The sequence below is a fragment of the Oryzias latipes genome, chromosome 2, assembly GCF_053564925.1.
Source record: "Oryzias latipes strain Hd-rR chromosome 2, Olatipes_Hd-rR_3.1".
Classification (NCBI taxonomy): Eukaryota; Metazoa; Chordata; class Actinopteri; order Beloniformes; family Adrianichthyidae; genus Oryzias; species Oryzias latipes.
Genome location: NC_136238.1, coordinates 4,680,984 through 4,706,140, shown reverse-complemented (window position 1 = coordinate 4,706,140; position 25,157 = coordinate 4,680,984). Strand labels below are relative to the sequence as shown.

At 42.1% G+C, this 25,157-nt stretch overlaps 2 protein-coding genes across 2 annotated transcripts in view; both read right to left on the bottom strand.

Moving 5' to 3' along the window:
- Positions 1-823: 823 nt before the first annotated feature.
- LOC144982302 (ribonuclease inhibitor-like) lies at positions 824-9,554 on the bottom strand. The gene is made up of 4 exons (XM_078930235.1): positions 9,457-9,554; positions 2,392-2,568; positions 1,330-1,503; positions 824-1,013 (listed from the first exon to the last, which is right to left on the bottom strand). Exons 1-4 carry the CDS (start codon positions 9,552-9,554, stop codon positions 986-988), a joined length of 477 nt encoding a protein of 158 aa, XP_078786361.1. The 3' UTR covers positions 824-985.
- A 5,463-nt stretch (positions 9,555-15,017) lies between these two features.
- The window catches only part of LOC144983684 (NLR family CARD domain-containing protein 3-like), a 64,224-nt gene continuing 54,084 nt past the window's right edge, over positions 15,018-25,157 (bottom strand). The window contains exons 9-10 of the mRNA XM_078930745.1: positions 17,493-17,666; positions 15,018-15,504 (exon numbers count right to left, since the gene is read on the bottom strand). Of these exons, the coding sequence (XP_078786871.1) occupies positions 15,276-15,504; positions 17,493-17,666 (403 nt within the window). The 3' untranslated portion in view covers positions 15,018-15,275. The remainder of the gene's footprint in view (positions 15,505-17,492; positions 17,667-25,157) is intronic.

The following is a 25,157-nucleotide window of genomic DNA, read 5'->3' as shown; positions in this document are numbered from 1 at the left end:
CTCTCAGAAATATGCGTAGCTGCAGCAGAAGACATGGAAATGTGATTTTTCATTATTAATGAATGAACAGACGTACAGGACACAGATGCTGCTCTGTTTCAGCAAATACTGTGAGATGAGTGAGGAGCTGCAGCCTCAAAGTCTTTATTAGAATTATGACGGGGGATTATTCACTATTTGTTGTTTTTTAAATGTATCAGGATATTTTTCTGAATTTTTGTCTCTGAAAATCAGTGTTATTTGATCAATGTTTTATTTCATAAATAATGTTATTTATTTTAATAAGAGGATCATGAATGAATGAATGAAACTTTATTCAAATAGAACTTTACAACCTTGAAGGAACCAAAGGGCTTCACAATAAAAAAGATCTAAAATGGCAACAAAATTTTGAAACTAAAAACTCTAGAATATTCTGTTTTAGAAGATAAATTTCAATCCAAATGTTTTCATCTACCTTCCATGTTCTATCATTCTCACACATCTGCTCCTGGTCTGGCCCTTCTATCCAATTTTAGAACCCAATGTGGGCCCCCAGTTAAAATTATTGCCCACCCCTGGTTTAGAGAAACCGTCCAGGTTTACTTTGAACCAAGAGGAAACTTTTTACAAACACCTTTCAAATGTAAACTAACTGGAGCCAGGTTAGTTTACCAGCTATTTACTGGTTGTTGTTACAAATTCATACCAGAGTTTATTTGCAGGAAACGACCAAACTTCACAATTTGACCCATAGTGACGTTTCAGAAGTTAGAATTAGAGGAAGTGCAGTTCTCCATCAGTCCACTGGGGGAGCTGCAGCACCATAACGGAGAGACAGTGGAGCTGATCTCAGATCAGTTCCTGCTGCAGCTCTGACACTCATCTCCACTTCCTCTGATTCCTCCATCACTCTGCTCTCCACCTCCCAGGAACACCGTCCAGTCACCACATCTCTGCAGACCAGCTGCTGCTGCTGCTCCTCTCTGCTCCTCCAGGAGGAACATCAGAAAGGCAGGCTCCTTCCCTCCCACCTGCAGAGAGAAAGTAGAGAGGCAGAGATGAAGGAGTGTCTCCTGATCCTGGTCTGTCAGTCAGTGATGCAGCACAGCAGCAGAAAGAGCAGCAGGAGCTTCAGTCCTGTTCAGAGCAGCAGCTTCCTGTCATCTTCACCTGTTGGAGCTTCTGCTGCTCTGATTGGCTGACTGTTGTCCTGAAGTCTGTCATCATTCTCCTCAGAGCTTCACTGAGAAGCTGCAGCTTCACAGGAAACTCTGCATCTTTGCTCTCAGACTAACTTTAGGACCAAACATCTGGAAGCAGCTGGACTGACTCCAACCCTCTACTGACCTCAGAGTCTGCAGTTTGGAGTTTGGACTCTCCACCAGATCCTGGAGCTGCTGAACATCTGAAGACTGGAGGCTGTTGAACATCAGGTCCAGTTCTGTCAGGTGGGACGGGTTGGACTTCAGAGCTGAGACCAGAGCATCACAGCTGGTCTTTGACAAACTGCAGGTCCTCAACCTGAATCCAGAAGAAAGAGTTGAGTTTAAAGACAAAGTTCCTGTTTTTCATCCTTCACTTCTTCTAAAGAGTTCAGAGCTGAAGAAGATCAGAAAGTTTAGAAAAAGTCCAAAGATATGAAGCAACAGCAGCAGATCAGAAGAGTCCAGCAGAAGCAGAGAAGAAGAACATTCAGGAACATTCAGGACAACATGCAGCTGCTTCAGGAAAGAAGTCCAGATGTGTGAAAGTCAAACATCAGCCTGTGGCTGCATCCAAACCAACTGATGTTTCTGCAGCAACAGCAGAAAAAGTCCACTTCCTCTTTCTGCTCAGCTCTTCTCCAAACAGCACTGAATCATGGGAGAATTTCAGCAGCAGGATGCTGGAAAGTCTTCCTCCCAGTTTTCAGGAGATGATCTTCCAGTCCTTCTCTGCTGCAGCCCTTCAAGCAGAGACTTTCAGCTCCAACAGATCAAAGCAGAGAGAAGAAGGAAGTGATGAGGAAGAGTCAGCAGCAAATGTTGGACATTGATCCCTGATCAAGCATGACTTCAGCTCTGAATGAAGAGTCAGAAGCTGCTGGGAGCTTTGATGGATGATGTGATGATGTTTGTGGATGAAAAGGTGAGGATGTTTGTGGAGGATGTGTCTGTCAGAGCAGCATCCAGCTGCAGCAGGACTCTGTCACCCTAACCCTTTGGACTCTCAGCTGCATCTGCTGAAACACAGCAGGACTCAGAGTGCATGTGAGCGTGCACGTGAGGCTGCTGCTTCTGCACGCGCTTTAAAGGAGTCTCTTGGACCAAAGACACAGAGCAGAGCTGATGTGCCTCATGTCTGCAGTTCAGTCCTAACACAACTTTGTCATCATATTGATGTGAACACAACTGAAACATGGAGTCTGACCTCAGAGTCTGCAGTCTGCAGTCTGGACTCTCCAGAAAACCACACAGATGAAGAACTCCTGGATCCTGCAGGTTCTGGTTCCAGCTCAGGTCCAGTTCTGTCAGATTGGACGGGTTTTTCTTCAGAGCTGAGACCAGACCTTTACAGCTGATCTCTGACAAACTGCAGTCCTCCAACCTGCAATGAGACAGAAAAGTGTGTTCAGGAGCAGTGATGCAGCTGGAGGTCCAGGAACTTGGTCCATTCAGTCAGGTGGGACCCGCCCTGATGACACACTGCCCACTTCTCACAACAGCTAGCAGCTAGCAAGCTACACAAGCGCACACCATACAACACAACAAAGAATCACTTGGAGGCAGAATTAGGAACAAAGAGCATTTTCTGTCAATCCCTCTTCTGTCAGAGTAGAAGATCCAGAAAGCAGAAGAGATGAAGAATCAGACACTTCAGACGCTTTTCAGCCGTGCAGATATGGAGGTGAACATACTAATGGATTTATTTCAGTGAAATGCTTTATTTTATTAAAATGCTTAAACTTTGTGTTGTGTATTTTGTGCTTTTGTGTAGAAGTTTTATTGTGTTCAAAGTGATGGACTGTTGTCTTTTGCTTTGTCTGCGTTTTAACAAACCATTTGTGGTTGTGTGTGAATTGTGTGTTTGTGTTTAGTTGGAGTTGTGTTGGTGACATGGCTAAAGGTAGAAAAAGAGAAGTGGGGGCTTTGGGGACGTTGATGACGATGATGTCATTTCTGCAGAGAAATTTGATTTTTGTTAGGAAACTTTTTCTGGAATCACTGCAAAGAAATGCTGTTAGTTCACACCCAGCTTTTCCAGACATACGAATATAAAATAGATTTAGAGGATAGGACAGACGATGTTTCCATTCATTGTGTCCACTGACGATGCATTAGAAACTATAATCAGTCATATTGTTGGACACACATCCTAGAGTTCAGCCTCTCCTCAGCTGCAGGTCTGCAGCCTTGAGTTTCTCATGGAGATGAAGTCAGAGCGCTTTGTTTAGAATGGACTGCAAATGCTGCAGAGGAGTGTGTGTGCAGTGCTGGTGTCTACACAATGTTAGCTACACAACTAATGTTTCTGCAGACTATGATGATAGGATTGAAACTAACAAACTCAGACTAACAACCAAACTTTAACAAATGAACCTGAAAGTGAGAAACAATTGTGGATTAAATGTTTAATGTCAAAAGGAAGAAAATAAATTAGAAGAAGTCAAGAAACGTTTGAGTTACAGCTGGCAGAGGCTGGAAAGAAAGCAATAAATAAATACATAAAAAGTCAAATTAAATTACATTAAGTAGTGGCATGGATAGGCTCCAGCAGCCCCATGACCCATAAAGGGACAAACGGATTAGATGAATGAATGAATAAATATATAAATACTATTTCTACTAAGTGAAGCTTAGTAGATGAATTTGTCCTAATCCTGCCCTTCACTGTGCAGACTGTAGAAAATGTATGTTTTTTGATCTTATTCTTTATTATATTGCAGTTTTGTCTTTAGTGTAAAGTGAACTCATTTTGAACTCATCAGGACTTATTCTCCAGTGACCTTCACTTGTGCTTAGCTGCAGCAGCAACTAGGACTTCTTTGTGCAAATCAAGGGGTTTCCAGAGACGCAATAAATATGTCATGGACTACATTTCTACTATCTGGGTTGAACATCTTATCCTTTTAACTGAACTATTTAACAATAAAATGATGTTCCCTTCTGTATAAACATAAAATAAATTCTCATATTAGCATTCATTTCAAACGGACTCAGCATTAGCTTGACATTACAGCGCCACCTAGTGGGCAAATAAAATGTGCTGACAATGAAAAATGATGTGAAACACAGAACTAAATCACCAAAACATAAAATATTACAAACCTTGTTCCCTCATCAACCAGCTGCTATGGGATGCTGTAAACCTTCGGTTCTTTTAAACTTTGACACTTTTTAACCGTTTTGGCTGACATGAAACACGTGCAGCCTTCACGTTCGCTTGCCTGACAACTTCCGGTTTAGCACGTCTTTCAAAATAAAAGCCAAAACAACGTTATGCAAAAAGAGAGAATTACAAAAATAAAACTGTAATAGGCTGAATCTAGAGGTCATTTACACCTAACAGAAGGACAGTAATAGAAGCTCAGCTCACACCCTCTCACAGGGCGTGGTTTCTGATGAAGGCCTTAATTGACTGACAGCCTCATCATCTGTGGGCTCAGAGCACCACAGATGATGGGTCGGTACATTACCCACAAATGCAGCTGCTGTAAATAACATTTTTAGCACTTCAACCGTTTCTGACCCTAATCCATACGTAGCCCTGGCTGAACTGGACCACTCCCACTCCTGGTTTACACGCATTGACCTCACTAATGTGTTTTCTGTCTGCCTTTACATCCTGAGTGTGGACATCTTCTCATTTGTGTGAGACCCAGATGTGTTACACGCATTTCCAACAGGGGTTCTCACTCTGTCCAGGAATTTTCGTCACTCTCGTCAATTTTCGTCACTCTCATCCAGTATGTGGATGAAATTCTGATAACAGCTGAAACAATTGATGCATGTTTAGATATTATAGTTTGTATATATTATATACAATACATTTCTTTTATTAATAACAAATAATTGTGTTAAATTTATTCAATTTCTTACGTCTATAAAACTCAATAATTGTTTATACAACTCAAATTTACGTATTTATCTAACTAAATGTCATTTTACTCCATTAATATTTTTTCCGTCTTAATTTATTATATTTCTTGAACTCTCAAATGTCTAAGTTTGAGCCGGCAGATATTCTCATTTTTATAACAATAAAAAGGACAGAAAAACATGCATGGAGTGCAAATATTCATTAAAGAATTTTCCATCATTTTAATTACAGAAAATGCTTGTAAAGGTGCTACATAAACTCATCATCCTCTTCCTCCCTCTCACTCATGGTGCAGAGACTTAAGCACAGTAGGACAAAATAACTCAGCAAAACCCAGTAAAACAGCTAAATAACTAAACAGATTTGGTCAAAAACCCACACTTAAACCCAAATCCGTCCAGACAGGCAAAGGGAATGATATCCCAGAATCCCTTGGGGTGCTGATCTAACAGCAGCACCAAAGTTACACCTACTTAATTGAATTAATTTGAATGAAAGTAAAATAACTGTCTGAAAACTACGTGTTATTTTTAAACTGACTTCACACAAAAAATGATTTATTTTAACTGAAGCAAATAATTAAGTTAGATCAAAGTATAAAGTTTCTCTTTCCAACATCCATATGTGGTCTTATAACCCTCTCATGGTGGAAAAAGTATTATCTGAGCTTCTTCATCCACTAAATCATCTTCAAATGGACACGCCATGCTGCTTCACCTCTCTGAAAATAAACTAACCTTCAACTAAACCTGCTCCAGACCAGGTTATGTTCAGAGCATGAGTTGCTATGGCAACTTGACCTACCCTGAAACATACCTCCATTTCTGGAACCGAAAACTGAGGTTATCACTTCCTTAACCTCAAACTCACCGTGGGAGCTAGCAGAACCTGCTTTCTGGAATACAACCCAGGTGTCTGTTGGGATTTTTGTGTTTGTTTCGTTGTTGTGTGTTTGGTTGTAGTTTGTTGGTTCACTCATCGTCCCCCTCCTTTCCTCCACCATTGACGGGAATGATGACCTTGTTGGCAGCAGGGGGGTCCGGGGTTTGGTGGTGGAGGGGGGTGGGGGGATGCGGTGGCACTGTGTTTGTGATGTTTTGTCCCTCTGTTGCTTTGTTTGTGTGTGTTGTTATTGTGCGGTGGGGTTTCTACTTTTAGGTTTTTCATTTTTGTTTTTGGATCTCTTAGGACAGGGGTGTCAAACTCAAATTCACAGAGGGCCAAAATTAAAAAGAAGAACATTGACGAGGGCCAAACCAATTTCTTATTCATTTATTTATGTTTTTATTATCTTTGAGATACAGTAAACTACTGTACTAACCATTTTAATATATTACAATTGAATTTTAGCTTAAATACTGAACCCAGAACAGGTTTAAGAAAATAATAAAAACACAAACTCAAATAAAAATCAGGCCTCTATATCTTTAACTTTATTCACTTTAATTGTAACCTAAATATTTTCACCACAGGCCATCAAGGCCAACACTCTTTCAACTTTGAACAGAGCATGCCTGCAGTAAATAAAATAATATTTATATTTTCACTGTCCCTTTACTCTGATGATGCACATGGGTCCAAGCCAGATACTTGGCATTGCTTTTTACATGCAAGTGCATCAATTTCTGGAGTGAGAAATCCTCAGGACTGAATGAAGGTGTTCATCAGTCAGACGACTCCTATGTGGGGTTTTGTTCATTTTCATTAACGAAAACAGTTGCTCGCACAGATATGTGCTGCCGAACATAGAGAGCATTTGAGCAGCATGTCAGGGAGGTAAGGTGAGAATTGCTCAGCACCAACAGTCAGACTTTGACTTGAACGTGTCATTACACTGTAGCTCAATAAGCTCCATTTGGAGATTGCTTGGTGTATTATTCACATCAAACACAAAGGGCTTTGATAAAAAGTTCAAATCTACATTTTTGGGCTTCAAAGTCGGCAAATCGTCGGGTAAACTCAGGTAGAATGAGTTTTTCAGCGAACTGTGCAAAAGGCGTCACGGCGGTAGCGGTCTGCTCTTTCATGACTTGGCAGCACATAGTGAGCCAGGTTTCCCTGCTGCATCTGACTCTCCCACAAGCCCAACTTGGTTCTAAAAGCCCTCACGGCGTCGTACATGTCTGTGATGACGTGCACGCCCCTGAAGCTGCAGATTGATCGCGTCCAGATGATTCATGATGTCACATAGAAATGCAAGCTCACATTGAAACTTTTCATCCCTGAGCTCTGTTGTGTCTTTCCCTTTGCTTTCCATGAAAAGACAAATTTCCTCCCGCAGCTCAAAGCATCTCTTCACAACTTTTCCTCGGCTCAGCCACCTCACCTCTGTGTGATGGGGCATGTCACTGGTCTGCACCCAACTCCCCTAGGAAAGACTTGAACTGACGGTGATGCAGGGCTCATAATGTGATCCATTTTCAAGGCTTTGCCACACAAGGCCTCTTGGTGTGTGATGCAGTGGTAAACTGTAAGCTCGCCTGCCTGCTTTTCCCGCATCTTCTCTCACATCCTGACAACCAATCCACTCTTTTGACCACACATCGCGGCTGCTCCATCAGTGGTCAGTCCCACAAGCTTATCCCAAGGCAGCTTCATTCCATCGACCTCCTCAAAGATGTCTTTTCCTGTCGTTGTGCCATGCATGGATTTTAGTCCTAAAAGTTCCTCTGTAACGCAAAGATTGGAGTCCACTCCACGAATAAACTTGACAGCTGGGCTGTATCGGAGGTGTCGCTGCTCTCGTCCACAGCAAGTGAGTATGCAACAAAATCTTCTCCCTTTCTCATCAGCTGTTCTTGTAGATCGGTGGCAAGTTCACATTCACGCTCGGCTACAGTATTTGTGCTCAGGCTTACATTTATAAATGCCTGTTTTTATTCCGGCAAACGACCTCACAAATTTTGACCATGCACATTTTTACAAACTCTCCCTCATTAAAGGGCCGGGCTGATTTGGCGATCTCCTGCGCCACAATAAAACTAGCCTGTACTGCAGCCTCACTTTGGGATTTTGCTTTGGTGAACAGAGTTTGCCGTGACATCAGACCTTTTTTCATCTCTTCTTTAGTCTCTCATTTGCATTCAGATCCTTATACTTGTCATGGGGTCTGGTTTCATAGTGTCGTCGTATGTTATATTCTTTTGATACAGACATGTTGGTGCCACATACAAGACAGACAGGTTTGTCCTTTACCACGATGAACATGTAGTCGGTCTCCCATCTGTCTTGAAAGCTTCTGTTTTCTATTTCTCGTTTGGCCATCAGCCCTTAGGACCCACTGACCCACGTTCAACTGCTGTTCACATGGAACCCTTCTCCACTTCGGCCTTCAAAGTTCTCCTTTGAATATTTGCTACTACCACCAAGATCTGAATTTGAGCCTGTGCCTCGTTGCAGGTTTGCTAATGAGCGTCAACACAAGAAGTGGGGGAAGAAGGACAGAATTGTGGGAATTGTAGTATTAGCGGTACGTGCGCTGTATAACGGACCGGGGGGCCAGATGTAATACATATTTGAAATCATCTCGCGGGCCAAATATAATTGTAGTAGCCAAAATTAGCCCGCGGGCCTGAGTTTGACATGTCTGTCTTAGGAGATCCAGACAGGGGTGTTATGGAGGGGAACAGGGGTTCTATTATATTTTCTATGATCTTTGCATTATGCATTTAATGGATTCTATATATGCATGTCTACAGTGGCGGTTTTACACTAACCTGCGCCCTGGGCGAGTAACTCCACCAGCCCCCCCCCCCCCCCCCCCCCAGCCCCCCCCTTCCCCCCGAAAATATACAAAATTTGACATCATCCTTTTGTGTTCCCTATCTTTTATCTTTTTCTGAACATAAATATGAATAAAACTAAAGAGGAACCTCAATCCAGAATAACTCAAGTTAAGCCTTAAATAACGTGTCATATTTTGCTCTCCATAAAATTATATTCTGTCAAAATGATACAAATATGAAGATGCTGCAGAACAAAACAAACAAACCTGGAAATATTCATAATAAGAAATTACAAATCAAATCATTCTGTTTTCTTTGCTCTTTTATCATTCTTTAGAGCTGGAGTCCTCCATCATTTCAGCAATAATTTCTTGGTGTGGGACGTCCTGTGTGAGTCTTTGTGAAACATATCAGAGGGATTGGATCTAAAATAAACTTATTGTGAATATTATTTTTAGGTTTTATCAAACATTATAAACTAAATCATAGCACTCATCAGTGGGATTACTCCAAAAGTATTTGGCATTTTCCTAACTTTGTGCAACACCAACAGTAGAAATCCTCCATAAACCTCAATACATTCATAAAAATGATTTATGGTTTATTTATGATGTCATAAAGTGCAGCTGTTTTCCTGCTGTCTTTAGGTGTAAGCACAGGTAAACGCTACCTGCATGGCGTTTCCGCCTGACGCACCTCCGACGGTGCCAGTAGGGCAGCTGCAGGGTCATCAGCCAGGAGCCACCCTTCATTGATGTTTCGCTCCATTAATCCCGGAACATCTCGTGGTGGTGGAGCAACGGCAGAGACGTCTCCCTGCCGCCCCCGCAGCTGCCCCTAGGACCCATCTTTTCCCCACGAACTGTCCTTCCTCCTCAACCATAGCCAGAAACTGGCTTTTTCAGCCTCCTCCGCCAAGTCCTTGGATGCCTTCTTCAATTTCGACCCAGTCACTCCCATCTTCCTAAGGAGGAGCTGGGTGGATGTTCCAACAAAGCCCCTGCAGCCGACCTCCACCGGGCAGATGATGGTTGACCACCCAGCATCTCGGCACTCAGCTACCAGCTCCGTGTATTTGTCCTTCTTCCTTTCATATGCAGCATCCATTCCTCCCTCCCAAGGGATTGTGAGCTCTGCCAGGATTACTGCTTTGGCTGCAGAGGACCACAGGATGATGTCTGGTCGCAGAGCGGTGGTGGTTATTTCTGGTGGGAACTTGAGCTGACGGTCGAGGTCCACCCTTAAGTTCCAGTCGCATCCTGGTGTTAGCAGTGATGTTGTCCCTCTCTGGTTGGTGTTCTGTGCTCCAGCCCCTTCTCCAACGAAGTGGGAGGATCTTTAGCTGCCTCCATCCTCCGTACTTCCAGGACCTCTGCCAGGTTCCTCAAGACCTGGTCATGCCGCCATCTGTACCTACCCTGGGCCAAAGCTGTTTTGCAACCGGACAGGATGTGTTGTAACGTCGCGCTTGGAGTCTTACAGAGCTGGCAGTTTTCCTCTGAGCCAAACCATAGGCTCAGATTGCTGGGGCTGGGTAGGGTGTCATAGGTGGCCCGGATAAGGAAGCTCAGCCTTGCTTGAGGCATCTTCCATATGTCAGACCACCCTACGGTCCTATTGACCACGCCTTCCCATGTTGTCCAACGCCCTTGTTGTGGCTGGCTGAGTGCTTTAATCTTGTACTGGTTTTCCTCGCTCCTCCTCGCTTTATATCAAATACTGACACCAACTAAACCACAGAAAAGACACGTAATAAAAATATCTACAATGGTTAGTAAATAATGACATCATTGACATGAGCTGCTGAGTGATCCAACAGCAGTGATATCCAGGTGTTGCTTAATGGAGGCTGAGCTCCTCTGTCTGTGCCTATGGCAGGCCATTTTAACATTAAAAGGCTAGACTGGATGTGTGTTGCAGATATCTTTATTTGAGTTTTGCCTAGTCAAAAAGAACATTTCAGATATCTGCAACTACATTCTTCCTATCCGTAATCGTAATTTCAGATATCCTCAAAGATATTATTCCCATGACGTTGTAGATATCTGTAACTGGAATTATGACTAGTCAAAATGACGCAGATATCTCAAACTGGAGTTAGGAATAGTCATAATTTAATTGTAGATATCTATAATCAAGTTACAGATATCTTGAAATGAAATTTGAATAGAGATATCTGAAACTTGAGATATCTGTAATGTTCATTCAGGATAGTCAAAATGTAATTACAGATATCTTGAATTAGAGTTTTGAATAGGCGAAATGACGTTGCAGATATCTGTATGCAAATTAGGTCAGCATCGCACTTTAGCGGAGGAGCAGAGCGTGTTGTAATCATTCAAATCGCACCCGCTAACGTGTAATTAGCACTGATTAGCACCATGTTGCAGCAGCACGACGGGGTTTTAGGAGCAGTTTACAAAAAAAAAAGTTTTGTTTTCTTTAATTACAACTTTTATCTCGTAAATTTAGGAGATAAGTTCATCTGGATAAGAGTTCATCTGTCACCTTATGTCATGAACCTGTCATCCCAACACCAATGCAGAAGTAAACAGTGTTACCTCTCCTCCAGATGAAACGTCCCGATCCAAAATAAAACAATAAAGAGGAATGAAAATAGTCTGTTATATTAGCATTACAACGTTGAAAATGCCAAAAAAGTGCTCCTCCACAGACGGAAGCGTCACAGAAACGTGGAGATCTGGTCTTTAATGGAGGAAGAAAGGATTCAGATGGACATCTGCAGGGACACTGACGGCTTCATTGGTCTGCAGAGGTCCTGCAAACCACCCACCAATGAATAAAACATGAATAAATCATAAATCAAACTAACGAATTTCCAAACATTTAGAACGTTATCAATAAACATTCAGCTCACCTCTTCAACAAAGTTTAGTCGGTCTGCTGCTGCTGTGTGGTGTTACGGCTGTGGCCGTATTTGATTTTGTTCTGTGTTTTGTGTATTATTTCTGTATCAGAGTGGGACTTGTGTTTTTTGTGGATCTTTGTGTCTGTTTTTGTCTGATTATTTTCAGGTGTGGTGGAAAGGGTGTGGCCTCCCATTGGACCAGCTGGTGGAGGCAGCCTTTAAAGCCACCATTTGGACATCCAGTCGGGGGGGGGGAATGGAGCCTTGCTGCAACAGTCTCCACTGCAGCTGGGTCCTCTTCTCCATTTTGTTTTGTACTTCACCTCTTGTTTAGTTTGTGTTGCACTTTGTTCTGTATTTTGTAGTTCTTTGTAGTTTATGGTTCTGTGCCCACTCTGATTAGTCTTTTGGTTTATAGTTATTTGTTTAAGTGAAGCTGTAGGGGTGAACCGCCATTTTCTTTAGTACTTGTTTTCTCCTGTTTTTGTTAGGTTAGGGAGGTTAGTGTTTGTCTTTGTTTTCCCTTTTCCTTTGTACAGGTAAGAAAACAATGTTTCAGTTAGTTGGGGTTTTGTTTGTTATTTTGGCCTTGGTTCACCCTGAAGCCTTTTAGCTTCACTTTTAGTTATTGTTGGTTGTTTGTTAATTTGTAAATAAATTTGTCATATTTTATGGAGACATTAGTTTGGTGTTTTGTCAGCCATAAACATTACTTTTTTATGTTATGCCTTCCTAGGTATCCCTAGACACAAAAGGGGCGTAACAGTGGCGTTCACCTGCTGCTCTGCATGCTCACTTCCACTTGATATCGTAAATTTACGACTTAAAATCTTGTACTTTTACTTTTTTGGTGGCCCTTAATCTCCGTCGTAGAGCAGACAGCGGGTGAAGCTATATATAATAGCATAATAATAAATAGGTCCAGTTCTAAACAAACAGCTGTCACGAACATTTATGCAGCAGCTCTGTAATATATGAGACGATCTTCTAAACGTGCTTTTATTAATGTTATGAATGTTATGAAGTGCCTGTTCGCTCATCGTTATATTTAATCCGTGTGGTCAGTGCTTGAAGAAGGGTTAGGACAGGCTATAAAAATGGCCTAAAATGTTTTGGCTTGATGGACACAAAAACCAGGACCATGCGAGAAACGCTGCAATCTGCATTTTGGCTGCACATAAACGTGTGGGAATAACATCAGCCTTTATTTAGCCGGGACACAACTGGAAACACAAATCCATGTGATTGTTTGAACAGTTTCTAAGGACTGAGAGACATTTCTGCTCTGAAAAGTTCACACAGACCGCCCCAAAGCCGCAGTGTGCTGGTGGTTCCTCCTGAGTCCTGCAGCCGCTAACCGAGAGCGGCGGGACGGCTGGCAGTCTGAATTCTCCCACACATAACAAAACAACAAAACGCACACGTGACAAGCATCCTCCTCCCCTCAGACACAATGTTATTAATCCAGCTGCTCTGTTCACTCGGGTGCCAGTGGACTGAGTGAGCTGAGGGGGGCACGAAGCGCTCCTTCCCTGCATCTCCCTCATGAGGGGTGAAAGAGAGGGGAGAGCCAGCGGGGCGAGAGTGGAGCGGCGTCCGAAGAGCAGCTGGTCGGTCCCGTATGCGCTCCAAAGCTTTCTCTCAGTGAAACACCATCTATGCGTGACGTAACCCAGAGCAGCAGTGACACACGATCAGAATGAACCGTTTACATGCTCCACGATCGGATAAACGATAGGTATAACCCACCTATCTCCATCGGAAAGAAATTCTGATCCGAACGAGTCTGACCGGGGCAGAGTATTCCGAACGGCGCGTTTACATGACGCATTTTCTTTCCGATCAGGCGTTCATTCCGATTACTTTTGTAAACGCGGCTAATTACCTGTTGGTGAGATTCTTCCAGCCACTGGTGAGTTGCCCCCACTCTTGAATTTTTTTACTTTTTATGTTCCACAGACCACCTCAAAGAGGTGGGGGCACAAGTGTCTTGCAGCAGAGGGCGGTGGTCACGTGCACGTCAGGTCTGCTGTGTTGGAGCATGGAATTGTGGGAAATAATCCCCGCCGCCTGCTTTGGTCTAAATTGGGTTGAGCTTGGGTTTTTCTTCCGCCTGATTCCTTTTCATGGGGCTGTTTTACGTTGTTTCACTCTGAGTTATTTCATCCTTTTTTTGCACCATAAGTGTGGAGGGGGGAGAGGATGATGAGATGAGTGGATGTTCAGTGTCAGATGTGGAAAAGTAGAAGCGCGGCGTGCAGGCTGCTGTAGTCATGTCAAATTAAAAGCAGACGCCCCGCATTGAATAAGTTCTACCTAATGAGAGACACCTCAGGCTCGGAAAATGACGCCCCCTACTGGGTGTCGCCCACTTCGCCCATATCAAAAACCGCCACTGCATGTCTAATGTATTACAGAAATATGCTGGATACCTTCCTTCAGTGACATAATATGTACAGAGGTCACCAGTAGGCCTGTTTTTAACCTTTGGTCTCTGTTTTCTCTCTGTACTGGAGTGTTTATGGAACCACGACACCTGCTATGCAGACTAGACACAAACACACCATTCTGATGACATATTTAGGATGTTTTCATCTTCCCTTACTGAATAATAAAAAAAAGCTTTGCTTTTTGCCTTGAGGACAGAGAGAGCGGACAGCCACAGAGCCTAACAGGTCGTGTTTCTCCACCTCTACCCTTTAGCTAAAGGTTTGAACATTCATGCAGACTCTAGTGTGTCTTTTCATTTCCCAACTGCACATTTCATTTTTGGAAATCCTGAATCTGTGAAGGCCGGATGGGACGGAAACAAGGATCACAAAGTGAAGCAAGTTTGATGATGGCAGAGGAGATCAGTGCTTCAGCCAGACCATTTACCCAGAGAGAAGTTCTGAAGAGCTTTGATTGGACCAGGATTTAGCATTTAAGGCTCACAGATCTCAGACGTGGAAAACTGCAGTTTTTCACCTGTTCAATATTGCTAAGATCAGAAATCTACTTTCTAAGAGTGATGCTGAAAAACTCATCCATGCATTTGTTATGTGGAGGCTGGATTACTGTAACTCCTTGTTAGCAGCGTGTCCTAAGAGTTCCTTAAGAAGTCTCCAGCTTGTTCAGAACGCAGCAGCTAGATTGTTAGCAGGAACTAGCAGAAGAGATCACATCACTCCTGTGTTAGTTTCACTTCACTGGATCCCAGTTGATTCCAGAATCCAGTTCAAGATCCTCCTGTTAACCTATAAGGCCTTACATGGAATGACCCCATCCTATATCAAAGACCTCATAGTGCCTTACCATCCAATCAGAACACTTCACTCACTAAATGCAGGACTGCTTGTGGTTCCTAGAATTAGTCAAAGTACAGTTGGAGGTAGAGCGTTTAGCCACCAAGCCCCTGTCTTATGGAATAAACTCCCAGCTCATGGAAGAGAGGCCGACTCAGTTTCTACATTCAAAGTTAGACTGAAAACATTCCTCTGTGGACAGGATTATTGTCAGACTAGATCTACATGAGAACCTCTGAAAAAAGAGAAAAAGGAGCCTCAGAGTCTCAGCAGCAGCATACGGTAAGGTGGGAATGGGGGGGTCAGTCATCACTCTGTAGTCATGTCATCAGTCAGTCATCTGGACTCATCATATTGATGTGAACACAACTGAAACATGGAGTCTGACCTCAGAGTCTGCAGTCTGCAGTCTGGACTCTCCAGAAAACCACACAGATGAAGAACTCCTGGATCCTGCAGGTTCTGGTTGTAGCTCAGGTCCAGTTCTGTCAGATTGGACGGGTTTTTCTTCAGAGCTGAGACCAGAACTTCACAGCTGATCTCTGACAAACTGCAGCTCTCCAACCTGCAATGAGACAGAAAAGTGTGTTCAGGAGCAGTGATGCAGCTGGAGGTCCAGGAACTTGGTAAACCATGAAGGTGAATTAAAAAACATGAAGGTGAATTAAAAAACATGAAGGTGAATTAAAAAATGTAGCTGATTTGAAATAACTTTAAAATGAAATGAAACTTACTATTGTAAGTTGAATTTTAAGCTGAATTTTATTTTTAATTATGAAAAAAACAATAAGAGTTTAAAATCCAATATATTTTACTTTGATTTAAAGCTTTGATTTAAAAAATGTCAAATTGAATAGTATTTCTTCATCTTGAATCCTAAATTGTACAATACATTTTCAAATGACATCATCACATTCTGAAGTGAATTGATCATTGAGAATTGAAGATCGCTTTGAATTATGGGTAAAAAAACATCTTCAATAGGAAAATCAGGATCACATTTTAATGGATCTGACATGAATCAAGAGAAAATAGAAAGTTTAAACCCCCTGCAGATATTTTACAGAGAATGAAAATTCATGAAAACAAAGTTGATGATTCATTAAAACCAAGTTGATGATTCATGAAAACAAAGTTGCTTATTCATGAAAACAAAGTTGCTGGTTCATGTAAACTTGTCAAAGAGACATTGTAGAATTTTCCAACAGAAAAGCTAAATGAACAGAACCCTGTTCAGAACCTTTAGAACAGGAAATCCTCCTCTGTGTTCCAGAGAAATCCACAATGAGTCCAGATTTCCAAAAGAACTGGGATTAGCGGTTTGGCCCTGAAGAACTCATGACCAGGACTGCTGCTGAACTAGTTCAGATAGTTAACGGCACATTTGATGGAGAGAAATGACAGAGCAATGCAATATTGGAGTGTGTCTGAAGGTCACACACACAACAAGCTCTAAAGAATTCAACTTCTGTTGTTCTGAGTAAAGTCAGCCTGCCCACTTCTCACAACAGATGAAAATAGCAGCTAGCAAGCTACACAAACGCACACCATACAACACCACAAAGAATCACTTGGAGGCAGAATTAGGAACAAAGAACATTTTCTGTTAATCCCTCTTCTGTCAGAGTAGAAGATCCAGAAAGCAGAAGAGATGAAGAATCAGACACTTCATCAGACGCTTTTCAGCCGTGCAGAATCCCAAAGTGAAGCAAGTTTGATGATGGCAGAGGAGATCAGCGCTTCAGCCAGACCATTTACCCAGAGAGAAGTTCTGAAGAGCTTTGATTGGACCAGGATTTAGCATTTAAGGCTCACAGATCTCAGACGTGGAAAACTGCATTTTTCACCTGTTCAATATAGATAAGATCAGAAATCTACTTTCTAAGAGTGATGCTGAAAAACTCATCCATGCGTTTGTTACGTCTAGACTGGATTACTGTAACTCCTTGTTAGCAGCGTGTCCTAAGAGTTCCTTAAGAAGTCTCCAGCTTGTTCAGAACGCAGCAGCTAGATTGTTAGCAGGAACTAGCAGAAGAGATCACATCACTCCTGTGTTAGTTTCACTTCACTGGATCCCAGTTGATTTTAGAATCAAGTTCAAGATCCTCCTGTTAACCTATAAGGCCTTACATGGTGTGACCCCATCCTATATCAAAGACCTCATAGTGCCTTACCATTCAATTAGAAACCTTCACTCACTAAATGCAGGACTGCTTGTGGTTCCTAGAATTAGTCAAAGTACGGTTGGAGGTAGAGCGTTTAGCCACCAAGCCCCTGTCTTATGGAATAAACTCCCAGCTCATGGAAGAGAAGCCGACTCAGTTTCTACATTCAAAGTTAGACTGAAAACATTCCTCTGTGGACAGGATTATTGTCAGACTAGATCTACACGAGAACCTCTGAAAAAAAGAGAAAAAGGAGCCTCAGAGTCTCAGCAGCAGCATACGGTAAGGTGGGAATGGGGGGGTCAGCCATCACTCTGTAGTCATGTCATCAGTCAGTCATCTGGACTCATCATATTGATGTGAACACAACTGAAACATGGAGTCTGACCTCAGAGTCTGCAGTCTGCAGTCTGGACTCTCCAGAAAACCACACAGATGAACAACTCCTGAATCCATCAGGTGGTTCTTGCTCAGGTCCAGTTCTGTCAGATTGGACGGGTTTTTCTTCAGAGCTGAGACCAGAACTTTACAGCTGATCTCTGACAAACTGCAGCTCTCCAACCTGCAATGAGACAGAAAAGTGTGTTCAGGAGCAGTGATGCAGCTGGAGGTCCAAGAACTTGGTAAACCATGAAGGTGAATTAAAACACATGAAGGTGAATTAAAAAATGTAGCTGATTTGAAATAACTTTAAAATGAAATGAAACTTACTATTGTAAGTTGAATTTTAAGCTGAATTTTATTTTTAATTATGAAAAAAAAACAATAAGAGCTTAAAATCCAATATATTTTACTTTGATTTAAAGCTTTGATTTAAAAAATGTCAAATTGAATAGTATTTCTTCATCTTGAATCCTATATTGTACAATATATTTTCAAATGACATCATCACATTCTGAAGTGAATTGATCATTGAGAATTGAAGATCGCTTTGAATTATGGGTAAAAAAACATCTTCAATAGGAAAATCTGGATCACATTTTAATGGATCTGACAGGAATCAAGAGAAAATAGAAAGTTTAAACCCCCTGCAGATATTTTACAGAGAATGGAAATTCATGAAAACAAAGTTGCTGATTCATGAAAACAAAGTTGTTGAATCATGAAAACATAGTTGCTGATTCATGAAAACAAAGTTGATGATTCATGTAAACAAAGTTGCTGATTCATGAAAACAAAGTTGCGGATTCATGAAAACAAAGTTGCTGATTCATGAAAACAAAGTTGCTGAATCATGACAGCAAAGTTGCTGAATCATGAAAACAAAGTTGCTGAATCATGAAAGCAAAGTTGCTGAATCATGAAAACAAAGTTGCTGATTCATGAAAACACAGTTGCTGGTTCATGAAAACAAAGTTGCTGATTCATGAAAACAAAGTTGCTGATTCATGAAAACAAAGTTGCTGGTTCATGTAAACTTGTCAAAGAGACATTGTAGAATTTTCCAACAGCAAAGTTAAATGAACAGAACCCTGTTCAGAACCTTTAGAACAGGAAATCCTCCTCTGTGTTCCAGAAAAATCCACAATGAGTCCAGATTTCCAAAAGAACTGGGATTAGCGGTTTGGCCCTGAGGAACTCATGACCAGGACTGCTGCTGAACTAGTTCAGATAGTTAACGGCACATTTGATGGAGAGAAATGACAGAGCAATGCAATATTGGAGTGTGTGTAAAGGTCATACTGTCATGTTCAACATCGAAGCTATTGGGAATGTCTCCACCCGGGCCAACCTACAGTGTCCACCCGGGCCAGATATGCCCATGTCAACATAAAACAAGCACCCAACTCAACTCATTCATTACTGAAAAAACTTAAACCTGCATCTTTGTTTGGTCTAATCCCACTCCAGCTCCAGAAACCAAGCCAAACACACAACTGGTTGGACTGATTTTGAATTAAGAATCGATTTTATGTTGAATGCTGGTTATTGGTTATAATTTGAATTTCATGACCATTTTGATGTGTTTGACATGTTAAGTTTTGCAAAGTCAAATTGAAATTCTGATTTATGTCTTTTAAGGTTTTCAACCAATCACCTTCATTTAAAACCAGAGAGCTACCTGCCAAGATAAATACAAAGGCAAAGCAAAGTAGATGTGTGATTGAGTTGTTTCCCTGTCCTTTGGAAAACATGGTCTATCGAGTCAGACAGGAGCTGGGGGAGACCAAAAGACTCAACAGTTGAAAACCGACGTGTGACGGTGAAACTGAAGCTGGTAAAGTCAGAGAAATCATCTGTCGACGAGGGAAATATGCAAGTTCACAAGAACAAATCATAATCTACAAAGATGGCTGAAGAAGCTCTTGGAAAAACGTTAAAACAACTGAAGCGAGAAAGAACCATGGCAAATGCTTTCACTAAACAAGCCAACTACCAGAGCAGAAGGGCGCGAAGTATGTGAGAAAATGAACTAAAAGAGGAGTTCCAAAGACTCACAATGGAGGCTAGAAATGATGATTACAGAGCTGGTCTACTTGCAAAGTTGGAAATTAGTGGCAAAGACACAGAAGAAGTGGAATCTTATAAGCAACAAAAAGATTTAGAAAAAACAATAAATGAATGTGATTCAAGGTTTGACAGTGTGAAAAGTGTAGTTCAACTGAACCTCTGGTCAAGATACGGTTTTGAGGAAATGAGTGTTGCTGTTCAAGAAGCTGAAAAAGCATGTGATGATGTTGCTACCATCCCTGTTACTTCTGTGAACAAAGCTGGATATGAAGCACGGTTGACAATTGTGCAGAAACTTGTTCAAGATTCAGTTCAGAGTCTAACATCTTGGGAGCTTTGGATACCAATAGCAGAAAAAAGGGGGTTTTGAAGCCAGAGTAAAAAGGTTAAAAACTATGATCAATGGTCTTGAAGCAAGAAAGTCTGAGTTCATCACAGCACAAATCGTTGCAGAAGAGAACCGTGCGTCTCAAGCAGTAGCTGCTGTAGCAAGTTTGGTGAATGTGCAAACGACGCCAACCATTAAATTAAGACCGACTAATTGCCTAAATTTTCTGGTTGTAAAAGAAGTTTTGGAAGAAAGACTGGGATGGTCTACAGAAACAGAAGTAAAAAGGCTCCAGTTATTGGACAGCATAGATGAGAAAATCTGCCTTCAACATCGCCTGTCAATCTATAACACAGCAGAGGACATCTTCAGAGTGCTTGAGAACAGATTCTGCAACAAAACAACCATTGCTCTGGAAATAATTGAAGATCTAGAGAAGATGCCAATCATGAAAGCTAATCAACCCAGAAAAGTCATTGATTTGATCCAGACTGTGGAAAAAGCTCTTGCTGACCTCACTGAACTTGGAAATTCAGGAGCCCTGAAGAATCCACCTGTGATTAAAACCATTGAAAGTAAACTACCTGATGCTGTGAAAAAAGACTGGCTCATCTTTATGGTTAACCCTGCAGACAGAGTCACCCCAGACAGACATTTTGACAGTCTTCACGGGTTCCTGAAAACTCAAGAAGACATCTTTGAGAGGTTGGAGCAGCTTGGGGTGTCAGAGAAGTCAGACCAGAGACTGGATAAAAAGCATGCTTCCACCCGCTCTACCAGAAAGGATGGTGGATGGGGATGGAAAACACAGAGAGAAGATATTCTTCTGCAAACAGTTTAAAGCACTAAACCCTTCAGAAAAAGCAAATGCAGTGAAGAAACTGGGTGCATGCCGAAAATGTTTAGGGTGTCACTTTGAAGAATAACAATGTCTGACAACCAATAACCTATGCAGAAAAAGGGACTGTAGGAAATATGGTTCTACAAACCATCATTTCTTTCTTTGCCCAATTGGAGAAAAACCCAGCGAAACTGCAAAAGATAGAAAAGAAATCAAGAAAAGACCAGCTTTCACACAAGAGCAAGAAAAGTTAATTGCCGGACTTTCACCTGAACTGGCAGGACAATTTAAAAGAGCTTTTTCAAACATTGCTGCAGTCACAAAAGACAAAAGTAACTTTCATGAAGAAAGTGAGGTCAAAGTTGAAGAGTTACCTGTCATCCTGATGTTGTTGGAAGTCACTGCCAAGGTCAGAAAATTGGGACTCTAATAGACTTGGCTTTTGACACAAACTACATCACTCACAGAGCAGCCAACAACTGAACCAAGACTGAACTTAAAAAGTGAGAAAATCCCACTAATTGTTCATGGTGTTGGAGGGATGTCAACAAAAGTGAAGTCAAGAAGATACTTCCTAAAAATCAGAGTTAAAACCCCTCAAGGAACTGAAAAGGCACATCCGTTGATATGCTACGGCCTTGATGAGATTGCAAAAGTGCATCAAGTTGTAACACCAGAGCAACTAAGAAGATTCTTTCCAGAGATTGAACCAGAAGACCTACAGACACCAGACACAATTGACCTACTAATTAGTCACAGAGAGGGGCGTCTGTCTCCACAAAGGCTCAAAATGGTGGGTGATCTAGTCCTGTGGGACAGTCCTCTGGTGAAAATTGTAGGTGGAGCTCACCCTGATCTATTTAAAAATGTTGATGTCTCAGCTCACCGGTCTGAAACACATTTTGCTCGTTCTATGAGAACAGTTGCTGATAAATATAATGAAGTCTGCAGTTCAAATGTATCTTCCCAGCATAGGTGGGCGGTTGCTGCGAGTAACTTCCTGGACTGGTGGACTTGGGAGAGTATCGGAGCTGCTTGTGATCCGAAGTGTGGAGGTTGTCGGTGCAGCAAGTGTCAGCCAGGAGGTAAAGAAATGTCATTGGTGGAGGAAAAAGAACTGGAAATTATAAAGCAAGGCCTCACCTATGTCTCATCAGACTCGCAGTGACTCAGTGACTCACCACACTGGGATGCAACTTATCCCTGGATTGTACATCCATCATCTCTTCCAAACAACAGGAAAGGAGTGGAGCAAACATTTCTGAAAACAGAAAAGCAACTAAACAGGCAACCTGAGTGGAAGATGACTTATGCTGCCCAAGTCCATGACATGGTGAAGAGGGGAGCGGCAAAACAACTCACACAGGAAGACTTGAACAGCTGGAAAGGACCAATATGGTATGTGAGCCATCTAATTGCACCAAAGCCAAATTCCATGTCTACTCCTGTGCGTCTTGTCTGGAATAGTAGCCAAAAGTTCAACGGGCTGAGCATGAACGACCTCTTGTTGAAAGGACCTGATGTTCTAAATCCCATATGAGCAGTTTTACTACGGTTCAGAAGAGGAGTGCACGCAGCTCTGGGCGACATCAAGAAGATGTCTAACTCTGTATGGTTGGAAGAAAAAGAGATGCATCTTCACCGTTTCCTCTGGAGGGATGACGAAGAACAGGAAATCAGTGAATACGCCATCACCAGAGTGAACATGGGTGATCGACCAGCTGGATGTATTGCTCAACTGGCTATGCGGGAAACAGCAAATCTTCAAATGTTCATCAACCTAGGAGAGGAACGACGGATTGTTGAAGACGACAGCTATGTTGATGACATTTCGACGTCCAGCAACAACTTGGAGAGCTTGAATGAAAACATAAAGGGAGTTGAACGGATTCTGAAAGCAAGAGGGTTTTTCCTCAAACCATGGATCCGATCTGGCCAAAGTGGGAGGCACACTGAAACTTCAGATCCTCTCACTCCAGCAAATGAAAACAAAGTCCTCATACTACCCAATCAGATGAAAATGGAGGACAATAAAGCTCTTGGAGTTGGCTACCTGGTGAAAGAAGATAAACTTTATGTAATGACTGCAATCGATTTCTCAAAAAGAAGATATAAAATAAGAGTTGAACAAGATTTTCTGGAAGAGGAAGTAAGAAGAAAAACTCCAAACCCCTTAACAAGAAGGGAGTTACTGAGCCAAGTCGCAAGTCTGTATGACCCAATTGGTTTAGCCACACCTACAAAACAAAAAGGGGTGATTCTTGTTAGGAAAGCCTTCCAAGAAGTAGGAGATGGAGCTAAGACCAAAGACACCTGGGACAACCCCCTTTCTGACCACCTGAGAGAGGAAGCAATGCAGCTTTTTGAAGATTATATACGTCTCAGTCACATCACTTTCCCCAGGAGCCTCACACCAGTAGACTGGGTTGGAAATCCCTGCGGAATAACGTTTTCTGACGGAAGTGACAAAAGCTATGGTGCTGTTGTGTACTTCAGGTGGGAAACAATCAAAGGCGTTCAAGTTAGACTGGTTGAGTCAAAGGCAAAGCTTACTCCACTTAACCAAAAAGGAGATGCAGTAAAAGCTGAAATGTGTGGAGCTGTCTTTGCATCTCGACTAAGACTGTACGTCGAAAAGCACAGCCGCATGAAAATAGACTGCTGGTATCACCTAGTGGACAGTCAAACTGTTCTTGGAGCCATTCAGAGAGACAGTTATGGGTACCAAACCTTTTTTGCTAACAGGATTGGTGAAATCCAAAAGATCGGACCCATAGAAGATTGGTGGTGGATACCAGGAGACTTCAATGTTGCAGACTGCATAACGAGAGGTACTGGACCTGAAAACCTCCTTGAAGACTCTGACTGGCAAAGGGAACCACCATTTTTGAGGAAAACTACGGCAGAATGGCCAATAAAGTCCAGCAAAGAAATTGCTGCCAGTTCCAAAGAAGGAGTTAACAAACTCCTATGAAAAGCTTACTCTTCTGCCATCACAAGAGCTCAGGCAAAAATCAAGACAAATGCACTCGACAATATGGTTCAAAGTAGTCCAAAAAAGGCATCTTGTGAGTCCAAAGTGGAGATTGCACAGTCCAAAAAACTCATAGATGTGACCAAAATCGGCAGTTCAGTGCGATTAGTCAGGATTATTGCTTGGCTTTGGAAAGCTGTTGAAATATGGAAACAAAAACTGAAGAACACAAAAAGGAGACAAATCAAAATTGTCCTTTCAAAGAAAGAATTAGCAAATGTAATTTAAAAGCTCACACTCACTGTGGAAGAAAACCTATGCTCTCAGAAGACTCTGAACAGACTCATTGTGTACAAGGATGAGGAAACAGGACTTCAAGAATCCAAAGCTTTGATGAGGACAAAACAGCAGTGCTCCTTTTGCCATATAACTCCTGGGTGTCAACACTCCTCGCCCGAGAAGCACACAAAGCAAACCATGAAGACATTGCTGGAACACTCATGAGGATGAGGAAAAAAGTCTGGGTGGTTAAAGGCAGAAGACTAAAGCTAAAAAGGTGGTTGATAGCTGTGTGGAGTGCAGAAAGAATAAAGCCAAATTAAAGCTACAAGTAGCATTTAGCGGGCCCGAGCACGTGCCACCGCCTGGCACGAGCGACCGCCCCGTGAGCAACGCCCTGCTCGAGCCATTCTCGTCGTTTTTTCTTGTCCATTCTGGAGCTCCAAGCTAATGTTAATATGACAGCAGCCTGTGGGGGGGGGGGGGGGGGGGGTATAATCTGTTGCCTTAAAGGACAAAGACTTTTGCATATAGCATGAAAAAAATTCTTAAATCTAAGCCTCGTTTAGACCTGCTCATTTTCTCATCAAGTAGAAGAAGGTTTTTATCAGATTAAGAAACAAGCAATGATGATAATTGCTATCACTGTCCCTAAGGATGAGAACAATAGAACTCATTCAATTTCCACTACAATGTCTAGATGAGTGTCAGCTATGTCTGATAACTTGGCCAATTAGCTGGACCGGGATCTTACAAAGTGCAGGTGGTTTAACGTCCAGTGTGATGAGTCTGTGGACGGCAACAGTTCAGCATAGCTTTTGGTTTCCACAAGAGAAGAATTCCTGACACATCTGCCCTAACAGACAACTACAAGAGGAGTTGAAATGTATAACACGGTGAAGGAGTTTTTGTGCAGAAAAAGGTACAATTAGAAAAGCTGGTAGCCATACCTGCAGACGGGGCTCCTGCTATGATTGACCGACAAACAGGTTTCATCACTCACTGTAAAGCTGACCAAGACTTTCCAAAATGTCTGCATTACTGCTGCTTCTTTCACCAGTAGGCCTTATGTGCAGAAGTGATTGGCTCTGGACGTATAATGACTCCTATTGTGAAAATCATAAAAAAACCTCAGCTGCAAAGCAAAACAGAACAGGATTTTTAAGGTACTATTGGTGGA